This window comes from Furipterus horrens, unplaced genomic scaffold (genome assembly GCF_987537825.1).
Source record: "Furipterus horrens unplaced genomic scaffold, mFurHor1.1.pri manual_scaffold_9, whole genome shotgun sequence".
Taxonomy (NCBI): Eukaryota; Metazoa; Chordata; class Mammalia; order Chiroptera; family Furipteridae; genus Furipterus; species Furipterus horrens.
This window is the reverse complement of record NW_028327179.1, coordinates 49,086,894-49,100,122: the sequence shown is the minus strand read 5'-3', so window position 1 is coordinate 49,100,122 and position 13,229 is coordinate 49,086,894. Positions and strand designations below refer to the sequence as shown.

Below are 13,229 nucleotides of genomic sequence, written 5' to 3'. Positions count from 1 at the left end.
CATATCTTCATTTTCATTTGACATCTGATATGATACTGCAATCTCCTTTACTTAACAGGGAGAGAATTAACAATAAAGTTCAACTATTGAATATTTGCAAAGAGAACAATTAATTTACAGTTTTACTGGTCTTTGTCATAGTGCCTAAAGAAAGATGTGAGAAAACAACTATATTCACTTCTCTCCCTCTCCTCTCACACTGTCTTTTCAGGCACTTCTACAATTTACAGAATCTTAGCTTGGCTTATTGCAGAAAGTTCACGGACAAAGGTTTACAGTACCTGAATTTAGGGAATGGATGCCACAAGCTCATCTATTTGGACCTTTCTGGATGCACCCAGGTTTGTCTTTTCAGTCTTCTTTTCTTTTCTGCAGCAGTTAAGGAAGTCCTCCGGAGATACTAACGCTGTGCACAGACTGCAGAACACTTTTCAGAGGTTTTAAATTACATAACCACAGCTGCTTAAATTTCCCCCAGGATCGCTACTATAGGCTGTTGGCTTCCTTCCACTGGAGTGTCACACCCACAAAAAGGCAGAGCCGATTGGATGATGAAACAGACCACTTCTGTGTAGATACTCTGAACAGTTATAATACCAGAGTCCAAATCTTGAAATTTTAGAACTGCTACCAAGACACATACAAAAAACAAAAACCTTTTTGAGGGAGAATTTACACAGAACTTTCTGAAAGTCAATTAGCAACCACATGGGCTTTCAAAGAATACATAGTAGTAGGTAAAATGCTTCAAGAGTAAAAAAGAAAGTTCAACAAAGATTGTAATTTTTAAAATTATATTACATCCTTAGGCTAAATAACATGCAGTTTTGAGACCTATATGAAGTATTTAAGTTTGCAAATACCAGATTAAGGAAATTTGGGTAGAAAATAGGGTGGAGTTGTGGAGGGTAGGACATGGAACTTTGGAAATAGGTGCTGCTTCATTGATAGTTTCTTCTGCTCCATTTTGGTAGATATGAGTCATAATTTTTTTAACTTCTCTTCTTCCACCTCTCTGTGTATTTATTGACATTAGTATCATAGTATGTTCATCATTCTCTGAGAACAATATAACAGTACAGTTAAAACTAGCTGGAATATTGGTAATTACCATTTATTGAGTTGTTACTATTACTAAACAGGACACTGTCTCTGAGCAGCTCTGCCTAGGGCCAGCTGTAGTGTGTGGATTCTTGACTCTGTGCAGGAAAGATTTCACAACACAAGTGCAGATAACTACGAAGGTACATTTACTGAGGCAAGGGACAATAAAACAAGGAAGGGCTTAGCCCAGAGGAAGCAACAGGAAAGCCTAGGCTGGGCTTAGCCCACTGGCAAGTCAGAGAAAAGGGTTGCCCTTTTCCCTACTGCATGCTCAGTGGCAGGGCAGGGGTTCGTTAGTCATTACAGTGGTTCTGGCGTCTCCCACCTGGTTTTGCTGCTTATCAGGGCCTGGAGCTGAAATACAACTGAGGCCTAGATTTTATCTCCAGAGAGGAAAGGCCAGGGGAGGAAATATCACCAGGTCCTTGTTTTCCCAATTTTGCCTTCTGCCTTGTTGACCATCTGCACCTGGCCTTAAATTGCTTGGCCACTTTGTTCAGCTATCTGTCTCTGTTTTTCTACTGCACTTGCCAAGGGATTTCCCTACCTTCTTATTTTCCTGTCTCATTACTATATGCCAGGCACCATGTTGCATGCTTTTTACAGATCAGATTTACTCCTCATACAAAAGCTGTGTAGTATGTATTCATGATTCCCATTTAAATATGAAGTGACCGGAGGTCCCAAGGTTGCGCAGCTGATAAAAGCACATGGGGCTTGTTCAGTTATAAGCACCTATTGGTAGCTACCTAGTTTTATGGTTACTAGGCAGTGTGGAGAACATAGGGGAAAGGAGGTGAGGATTCTAAACTAGGTCTGAAACAGCTAGAATTTACATTTTTTAATAATCTAATGATGTATAAACTTGCTGAACAATATCTACACTCTTATGACCCAGATTTTCTTATCATTTGTTCCAGCTTAACTAAACTTTAGACAGTCTTCTTTCTGTAGCTTGGACCTTACCCTCTTTTTTAATAGATTTTTAAAAAATTGTCACCTGAGGATATATTTATTGATTTTAGAGAGAAAGGGAGGGAGAGAAAGAGAGAAAAACATCAATCTCCTTAGACCAGGGATCAAACTCACAGCCCAGGAATGGGCCCTATTCAGGGATTGAACTCGCAGCATTTTGGTGTATAGGACAATGTTCCAACCAGATGAGCCATCTGGCCAGGGCTTAATCTCCTTTTTCTTAGAGCATTTATTTACTTTATAAAACTTACAGTTGCACATTCTTTCTCTTTTCCCTTTGATATGTAAACCTCTTAAAAAGCTTCTTGCCAGTTTTACAATCCAGGGCAGTCTTCCTCAAGTACCTGAGAGCCATGCGTAGAAACATGATCATCAAGGGAGATAACACTATTATCTCTCAGTCTCTGTGGGAAGATAGAAGTCTAACTTTGATATGGGTGTGGATTAGCAAACACAGATGGCCTAATCATGGAGAAAATATTTGCAAATTCAGGAATAACTATGTGCTTGATATATTCCATTCATCACTCTTCCCTCTAAATATACATCCTCTGATACTTTCCACAAGCTCACTATATACTTAACCCCCCCCATAAGTGTGACTTACCTTCTTGTTCTTCTCAGTTTTCATGAGATAATTATTGTAGTAACAACACACAAACACATATAGACATGTGTAAAGATATCTATTCTTAGATATAGAAAAGTTGATATTCTATCTAGCAATGCTATTATTTAGAATCAAAGGACACATGAAGAGAATCCCAGATAAGAGAAAGATAAAGAAGTTCATCATCATCGAACCAGGCTTTTTTTTTTTTAAGTATATTTTATCAATTATGTTGTTACAGTAGTCCCAATATTTTCCCCCTTGGCTCCCCTCCACCCAGTACCCATCTTCCCTCCAGCCATCCCACCCCCTTAGTTCATGTCCATGGGTCGTGCATATCAGTTTTGGCTTCACTCTTTCCTATATTTTCCTTAACTTCTCCCTGTCTATTTTGTACCAACTAAGTATGCTTATTAATTCATGCACCATTTCCCCATTTCTCCCCCTTCCCCCTTCCAGCTGATAACCCTCCAAATGATCCCCATACCTACGATTCTGTTCCTATTCTGGTTTGCTCAGTTGGATTTATTTTTTTATTTTTTAGATTCAGTTGTTGATAGTTGTGAGTTTGTTGTCATTTTAATGTTCATAGTTTTGATCCTCTTTTTCTTAAATAAGTCCCTTTAACATTTCATATAATAATGGCTTGGTGATGATGAACTCCTTTAGATTTACCTTGTCTGGGAAGCACTTTATCAGTCCTTCCATTCTAAATGGTAGCTTTGCTGGACAGAGTCATCTTGGTTGTAGGTTCTTGCTTTTCATCACATTGAATACTTCTTTCCAGTCTCTTCTTGTCTGCAGTTTCTTTTGAGAAATCAGCTGATAGTCTTATAGGCACCCCTTTGTAGGTAACTATCTTCATTTCTCTTGCTGCTTTTAAGATTCCCTCTTTATCTTTAACCTTTGGCATTTTAATTATGATGGGTCTTGGTGTAGTCCTCTTTGGGTCTAGCTTGTTTGGGACTCTCTGTTCTTCCTGGACTTATATGTCTATTTCCTTCACCAAATTTGGGAAGTTTTCCTTCATTATTTTTACACATAAGCTTCCAATTTCTTGCTCTTTCTTTTCTCCTTTTGGTACCCTTATGATTTGGATGTTGGCATGTTTAAGGTTGTCCCAGAGGCTCCTATGCCTCTCCTCATTTTTTTCAATTCTTTTTTCCTCATTCTGTACTGGTTGACTGTTTTTTTCTTTCTTTGTTCCAAATCATTGATTTGAACCCTGGTTTCCTTTCCTTCACCATTGGTTTTGTGTGAGTTTTCCTTCATTTTATTTAGCATAGCCTTCACTTGTTCCCTTATGTGTTTGCCATACTTAAGCATATCTGTCATGCCTGTGAGCATCTTTATCATCAGTGTTTTGAACTCCATGTCTGTTAAGTTGGCTATCTTTTTGTCTCTTAGTTCTCTCACTGGAACCTTGATCTGTTCCCTCTTTTGGGCCATACTTCTCTGTCTTGTCATCTTGACAGGCCCCTGTGTTTGTTTGTCTCTGTGTCTTAGGTAGAGCTGTCGCACCTATTATGTTGTAAGAGGCAGAGCCTTAGGTATTCGTCAGCACATGTGACCCGTTTCACCACATTGTGGTGCTGTATGTGAGGAGGGGTCTGAGAGGGAACAATGCTGCTTGCTCAGCACTTGCCCCTTTCCCAGGCACTTCTCCCACTTCCGTATGGGACTGGCACCTCTCTAGCTATTGCTCCAGCCATTGTGCCCAGAGCGGGTGGGTTTGCGGATGTTCCAGGACCGTGGGGGTCCTTTAAATCAGCGGACTCTACTGAGAGACCACCAGTTTTTCCTCCACTCTGACCCCGACTGGTTTTCACAGTCAGAAGCAATGAGGCTTGATTTTCCCCGGCACTGGAACTGTGAGCTGTGCAGTCTGGTGCTGGGAGCAGTCCCCAGGTTTTCCTCCCTACTCTTTAAAATGTGTGACTGCACTTTCTGCCAGCCTTTCACTGCCACAACTGCTGCTGCCGTCACACCACGTCCTCTCCGCCCCTCCTACCTGCCTGGATGAGTATTTCTTCTTTATATCTTTTTTTGTTGGATTTCCATGCAGCTCAATTTTCTGGAACTTCTGGTTGTCTCTAGTTTTGAGGTAGTTGTATACCTTCTTAGTTGTGGAGGGAGATGCAGCGTGTCTGTCTAGTCCTCCATCTTGGCCTCAAGTCCTCAAACCTGGCTTTTAAATAAGATTTTACTTACTTATTTTTAGGGAGAGAGGAAGGGAGAGAAAGGGAGGGCAAGAAACACCAATGTGTGTTTGCCTCTCACACACCCCCAACTGGGGACTCAGCGTGTAACCCAAGCATGTGCCTTTACTAGGAATCAAACTGGTGACCCTTTGTTTCACAGGCCAGCACTCAATCCACTATGCCACACCCACCAGGACACCACTAAACCAGTTTTACAAGCAATGTTAAGAGTCCTCTTTAAGAAAAGGAAGAAATTTTTTTTAAATCAAAATATGAAAAATATAACATCAATACATACATATCTACCAATAATGACTTTAAATGCAGATGGATTAAATACTCCATCAAAAGACACATGGAAGATGAATGGATAGCAAAACAAGACCCTTATATGCTGTCTATAAGAGACTCACTTCAGATTGAAAGACACACACAAACTGATAGTAAAGGAATGGGAAAACGTATTCATGAAAATAGAAACAAAAACACACAAAGAGCTAGGGTAGTGTACTTAAACCAGACAAAATAGACTTTAAAACAAAGGTTATATAACAAGACACAAAGAAGTATCCAGCAGCTCCAATTCTGGGTACTTATCCAAAGAAACCTAAAACACTAATTTGAAAAGACATGTATATCCATGTTTATTGCAACATTATTTACAATAGCCAAGGTATGGAAGCAAACTAAGTGTTCATCAGCAGATTTATGGATAAAGAAGAAATGGTGCTTACATATAATAGAATATGACTCAGCCATAAAAAAGAATGAAATCTTGCCATCTGCAAAAACATGGATGGACCTAGAGGGTATTGTGCTGAGTGAAATAAGTCAGACAGGGAAAGACAAATGCCATATGATTTCACTTATATGTGGAATCTAATAAGCAACATAAACAAAGAAGCAGAACAGAAAATATCCAAATAAATAGAATAAATTGTCTCAATAATTATATATACTGGTATATAATGTAATTATGTACATATTACTATACAAACAAATTTGAAATGTCTTGAAATTTTAGAGTTCATACATAAGAAACTTTATAGCAGTATTCCCAAATTTAACATTATAAAATTATACATGACATTACTGATAATAAAGAGTTAAGCTGAAAGAAGCTTTTCTATACTATCAATTTAAACGTTTTGATTAATGTTTCTAGAGGGAAGATAATTCTCTTTTTATTCCATATAGAAAAAATCTTATAGAATATCAAATTTTTACATAAAGAGGCCATCAGAGGGTATGTAGCTAAAAATCTAGGTAAAAGTATTACAGAAGTGTGTTAGTAAGTTAATAAACTACAATATTTAGAAAGTTGAAATGAGAGGTTTCAAATCAATGAAACTCTGGCTAAATATGCATGCAAAACACAGATATTGTCTCTCTGTCTTTAAATTTTGAGCCAACATTTAAAATATTGGAGCTTTCACATAAAAATCTAGACTTCAAGCTTCTCTTAGAAAACTGGAAGAACTAGCAGATTTGGGCCTGTGTTCCCATATGGCATCAATGGGCTGGAACTGAGGCAGCCTCACCCCATTGAGAGGGAGCGTGTGCCCCTAACATCTACACATGCACTTACACCTAGACTGCTATCACTTAATTGCACCACCTACCTGTCCTCAGTGGCTTTTGGGCTTGGTCTGAATATATAGAGATAATAGACTTATTTTCCTTATTGCCACTTAATTTGTAAGTCTCAAACCACAGAGAAGGTAGTATTTCACATCATTATGCAAAACAATATTGGTTTACTTTGTTCATTCCCTCTTCCATTTCCATTTGTTCATTTGATAATTCAACAGAGATTTAACTCTAAGTGTCAGACACTGTTTCAGGCACTGGAAATTGTGTCATTTAAAACTGAGCCCCGTTAGACCCATTGGGAGTAAAAACCTGGCTCATTTATTAACCACAAATATCTTTAAAATGGTTGCTGCTGTAGCTTTAGAAAGGGTAGGTGAAATTGGATGTTACTGCTTCTGAGGGACATAAGTCCTTTGAGAATCCTCTGTCTACCACCTCAGCTCTGGGTGTGAGAGTAGTTTCACTCTTTCAGACCTAGCTGCATTGATATGACAGCACAAAAAATGATTTCAGAGAAGGAAAATAAACAATTTACAGATTTTTCAGATTCTCCCTTTGGAAACTGAAATCTGTTTTTTTTTTCTATATTTCTTTTTTATCCTCATCCAAAGATGTTTATTTTCATCGCTTATAGAGAGAGAGGAAGGGAGAGAGAGAAGCATTGATGTGAGAGAGAAATATTGATTGGTTGCCTCCCGCACACACCTGGCCCTGGTATCATTCACATCTAGACCAGGGATCAAACCGGCAACCTAGGTATGTGCCCTGACTGGGAATTGAACCCATGACCTTTTGGTTATGGGATGATGCTCCAACCAACTGAGCCACACCGGCCATAGCTATATTTTCTTTTTATGCTGGAAATCCTGCACTATGAAGTCATGTATTAACATATCTGATCAAGAAAAAAGGTCCTAAAAAAGAAAAGTACTTGATAGGGGAAGCTAATAACTGAATGTTTTTTACTGGTATCTGAGTACCTGCTGCATACTGGATACTGTGTCCAGCATCCATTTCTTTCAGGAACTCTGGGTTAACATAAATGAAATATGTCAAGGGCTTAGCTTTAATGTAGTCACAGATGCTCCTAAAAAGAAAGATATAATATTATGAAAGAATTGTAACCATATCTGTTAGAAAAACAAATAAATGGATGATAGAGAATTGCAAAGAAAAGTAAAAATCAATTACACATATTTTGGGACTGGATAAACACTGTCGGTGTAATGTGACCAATTTCCTAACAAATACCAGCACTTACAACATGCATCTGCATGTTGCTCATCTTTGATGTGGTCATGGTAATACCTCTGCTCAGTTTCTCCTCCTCAAACAAGTCTTTGCTTCCTCTCAGCCCTAAATAAGGACAAGGCCACTCCAGCATGCTCTTTCACTATCCATTGCAGACCTCTAACCATATACTTGTCAATTTGAATTTTCTATTTTTTTCAATTAAAAAAATCTTAGTTTTTTTCTTGTTCCACATTAAACACACATGCACACACAGAGAAATCAGAAAAAAATTTTAAATTACCTAAAAATTCACTACATAGAAATAATAAATGTTATTAGCAAAAAAAAAGCTTTTTGGTCTTTTTTCCTATGCAGGTTTATATTCTTTTAAACTAAAGTGTATTATATAGTACATATATCCTCCATTTAATATTTTATAAAGTGAACATCTATTTCATTAAATATTTTCCTGTAACTTTAAAAAATAGCTATATAGTATTGCATTGTACCAAAACCCAATATGTATTGCACTATTCATTATTAGCCTACCATATTTTGCCATCATAAATAATCTGTGAGGACTATTCTTGTAGCCATATCTTTGCATATGTCAATGCAATTTGGGGATACAAATTTTTAGAAGTAAAAACAGTCAGAGGATGTAGTTATTTTTAAGACCATCCATATTTCACAAAGGTTGCTAATTTATACTTACCATATATATAAAATAATGTTTGGTATTTTTATAAGTTTATTTTAAGAACTTTTGCCAGTTTGACATTGAACATGATACTTTGTGATTTTAATTTGTGTTTCTTTGGTCAGGTAAGTCTAAATAAACCATACCCAGGTGCTTAACAAATATGTATTGAATAATAGCATTCATATTCCAACAGGCTGCTATTGTTAAGATAGTTTTGAAATTAATTAAAAAATTTCTTTTAGAACCTGAATGCAATATTTTCTTTACACTATTTTCAGAAGAAAATAAAACTACATCACTAAAAAAATTCTGCTTGAATTAGTTGAACAAACTTAATTCATTTGCTTTTATACTTACCATTTGCCTGAAGTTATAAAATCTAAGCTTAAGCCATAAAATACTTTTTAAAAAATCATGTCTAAACACAATTTGGAAAGACTTTTTGGAGACAAAATGGTTTCACCATGTAAAGAAAATACCCTCTCCTGTACTCCTTTCTTTACTATAGTCTGGGAAACATTTGGCAACAGTGAATAGATCCATTTTGTTCTCTGCTCTAAGAAATGTTGTGTGACCTAACTCATGGTAGACATTTACCAGATGTTTATTAAATATTAGAATTAACAATTAGTTAAATAAATGTAACTAATGAACTATTGTATGAGATATTGGTAGTTTTCCCTTGCACCTCGTACTTTTTTTAAGGGAACTCCCCTCTCCCTTGTGGTTTTGTGGATCTGTCACTCATGGCACCTTGAGAGTAATATACCATAGTATTGGGAACATGGGTTTTGGGGTACTTGCACTTTAATCCTGAGTTTAGCATTTACTAGGGCAAGTTACCCAAGCTTTCTCTATACCTTAGTATCCTTATCTATGAAATGGGAAAATACTAGTATCTACCTCATAAATGTGTTGTGTGAATGAAATGATTTGATAAAAAGGTTATAAGGGTGTCTGCATATAATAAATGCTTAGTCACCATTAGCTATTATTGAAATATTGATATTAGTATTTTCCTGGCCACTGATTCATTTTGCTCAGGGCCTAAACAATCCTGAATTTCATATGCAATGGCTATGATTTTTCTAGGAAGAGTATGACCCTAGTAGAACAATTCAGAATCCTTCTAGGTACAGGTAACCCCCATATAACATGGTTGTTAGTTTCCTAACAAATGCCATGTTATGCGAATACATGTTATATGAAACAAAGAATTAGTACAAAAAGAGAGGTTAGCTCCCAAAAATTAAAAAAAAATACTATTATATTTTTATAATTAAGAGAAATATCTTTATTAAGGCAATTTTCATCAAAAGTATTACATATTAATATGAATTAAGTAACTTTTTTTTCATTATCACTACTAAGCTCCATTAACTAAATGCATTTTCTTTTTGAAAAGATATCCTCATCCTTTGAAATTTCTTCAGCATTATCTTGATTTCTATGCTCTACTTTTTGCAAAAAATCTGTTATTTTAGATTGCTTGCTTTTAGCTGAGAGATCTTTATAAATTTTGTTTTATGATGCTAAGCACTTTTGAAGTTCTTTCTTAAACTTTGTGCTCCTTTCAGTGCAAGGATCTTCATTTAAGAAATATGACTAACTGTTCGGCTAAGTCTAGGCCTTTCTTTACACTTTTTAGAGTAAACTGTTTAACTTCTTCGTTTTCATCAGTGGTATTGTCCCCTAAGTTAACATGACACATTCCAGATGTCATTTCCACCAAAATTGCTTGAAGTGTTTTTTACGATTGTGGACACTGAGATAAATCCAGCAAGCAGAATGACTGGCCAGTAACGAATGGAGGACTGTGGCTCGCTCTGACAATCAGCTGAGAGCGGGAAGCCTCATCGTCCTTTTATTAGGATTTCAAAAGTTACTAGAACAGGGGGTGTGACATTCCAGCCAACAATAGGAGAATTTTACAAGTGAAAGAATTCTTACAAAGTATCATTAATATGTAAAATACAGCCAGGATAACTCATGGTTTAGCTAGCACCTATTGGGGAAGCAAAGCAGACCCACTAATCCTCAACACCAGCTCCATTTTAAGACTTTATTAACAAGGAGGCAGATGGAGTACACAACAGAACTCGCTGTTCCCAGGATTCCATGACCCAGTGGCCTTAACAGCCTAAAGCCAAAGGCAGAAACAAGATTAACTCATCATCTCCTGGGTCATGCGATGACACCTGGGCGGAGGAGCATGAGAATGCCCCTACCCAGAGATCTGTGTTCCTGCAACAATTGCTTTATCAGTTTCTGCTTCTATGAGCAATTCTTGGATATCTTCTACAGTCATATTGTATTAGAGCCAAACAGTGTTATAGAAGTACCATATTATATGGGGGATACCTGTATTCAACATTGGGAAAAATAAGTTCTGTTTCCCTGAGGTTGCAGGGACTGGGGTGTATAAGTCAAGGCTGATTTGTGATTCTCTTACCCAGGAAAATGGAAGAAGTTTGCAGTGGGAAAGAATGAAACCATCACAAAGAGACCAACTTTTGAGAGGAAGAGATTATATATTTGAGAAGGAGAGATGACATATTGTTTAGCTGACTTTCAGTTAGACACACCATTAATTTCCTTTCTCCCTAAGCTAGTTTATGTTGAGTTTCCACCATTGCAACTGAAAGAAACTGTTAACTGGTGAGAGTGTGGTTCCTATTTAGCCTTCAGTTGGAAGAGCAAAGAATACTTCTGACTGGGCTTGATGGAGAGCCTTAGTTAAGAAAAAACTGAGACCCAAAGAGAAAGTTGTGAAGGTTTCTCATGGTTTTCCACACACTCGAATTCTACCATGTATCTGAATTTTTGCTTTGAGCATGCTTTGTGACTGAACATAAAGCAGTCCTTAACACCCATGAAGTCAGACTAAAACTGCTTCCTATTTTCCTCGCACTAACAATTGGGACCTAATGAGCACAGGCATTCCTTAATGACTTTTTGGGGGTAAATGACTTTTTGTCAAAGTGTAATATACATACAGAAAATACACAATGTTATGAACAGCCATGTACATCTACTCTGATGAACACAGTACATATTCTGTTGTATATACACATAGGAGTCAGATGGCTGGCTCATTAAGTATGTGTATGTTTGGCTTTCATTGTTAATTTTCTCAATTGGCTGTGTCAATCCTAATAACAGTTTTATGATTTAGAAAACTCATGTATATGTGATTTTTCTGAGAAAGCTATTACTGTGGCTCCCCAACCCATTAATCATAGAGGGACCAATGTTGAATTCTTGGTTTACTTTTCTTCTCAGCCTATACCTACTCCCTTGGTAATCTCATCTAGAACATGACTTTAAGTATCACCTACAATTATGAGCATATATACACACATATAAAATCATTATATATATGTATACACACACATATATATGCACACACATATGTGTAACATGAGTATAGGAGTGTGTTTATATATATATACAAATAGATATGTTTATAGAAGCATATAGTATATGAGTATAGGTTTATAGAAGTAATATATGTATATATATAAATATACACACACATATATAATATATATCATCAACCCAAACTTCTCTCTTAAATTTTAGATTCTTATATATAAAAAAAAAAAAAAAAAAATCCCTGCTCTAAAAAGTAACTCCTTCCTCCACTTTGTCCTTCCACAGCTCTGTATTTATAGTTGCTTAGGCTAAAAAATCTTGGAATCATCTGTTTTGGATTAAATTGTATCCCCCAAAATTTATATGTTGAAGTTCTAATCCCTAGTACCTCATAATGTGACTTTATTTGGAAATAAGGTTATGGCAGATGTAATTAGTTAAAATGAGATCATTAGGTTAGGCCCTAATCCAATATGACTGATGTCCTTATAAATGGGACATTTGGACACAGACACATGCATATGGGAGAGTGCCATGGGAACATAAAGATAAGTCACCTAGAAGTCAAGAAGAGAGGCCTGAACCAAGTCCTTTCCACACATTGAAGGGATCAACCTCAGAAGAAACCAACCCTGCTGACACCTTGATCTTGGACTATTAGCTTCTAGAACCGTGAGGCAACAAATTTCTGTTGTTTAAGTCACACAGTTTGTGGTACTTTGTTACAGAAGACCTAGCAAATGAATACAATATCCTTGAGTCTTGTCTTTCTCTCACTCTCCACATCTACTCTGTCAGGAAGTCCAGTTGACTATTACTTCAAGATCCATCCAGGATCTGAGCAATTCTCACCACCTGCACAGCTACCACCCCACTCAAAGCCACCATCATGTCTTGCTAAATTATTGAGGATAGCCTCCTACTTGGTCTCTTCTGCCTCCTACAAGTCAACTCTCAAGACAGAATCTAGAGTAATTTTTTAAAATCCCACATCAATGTCCTTCTGCTGAAATACCTAGCAAGGCTTCCTATTCACTCAATAAAAGAAAAAACTTGAAGGACCCCCAAGACCCCATGTAATCTGCTTCCTTCCCCAATTGTCTACCTGACATCAATTTCTACTACTCTCCTTACCAACTCTGCTCCAGAGTCATTGGCTTTCTTGCTGTTCTTCAAACACTTGAAGTCTTTTCTTAGTTGTTTTTTGTTTATTTGTTTTTGTTGTTTTGTTGTTGTTTGTTTCTTTGCATTGGTTGTTTTCTTTGCCTGGAACACTCTTTCTGAAGTTATCTATATGGCTAACTTCCTTACCTCCTTTAACTCTTTCCTCACATATTGCCATAATGAATGAATAAATGGATACAAAAACATGAGCTTAAATGCTCCAAGGTGATCTACATCAGTTCCTTGTTCATTTCAGAGCTCTCTAAAATAT

The 13,229-nt window shown here is 36.8% G+C and overlaps 2 protein-coding genes across 2 annotated transcripts in view; one reads left to right on the top strand and one right to left on the bottom strand.

Annotated features, from left to right (window-relative positions):
- Positions 1-424, bottom strand: part of LRRC17 (leucine rich repeat containing 17) — a 51,563-nt gene extending 51,139 nt beyond the window's left edge. Inside the window, exon 1 of the mRNA XM_090286733.1 lies at positions 282-424. The gene's annotated coding sequence lies outside the window, so the exon portion shown is untranslated. The remainder of the gene's footprint in view (positions 1-281) is intronic.
- The window catches only part of FBXL13 (F-box and leucine rich repeat protein 13), a 311,775-nt gene that overhangs the window by 179,335 nt on the left and 119,211 nt on the right, over positions 1-13,229 (top strand). The window contains 1 exon segment of the mRNA XM_090286732.1: positions 212-341. Within this exon segment, the coding sequence (XP_090142858.1) occupies positions 212-341 (130 nt within the window).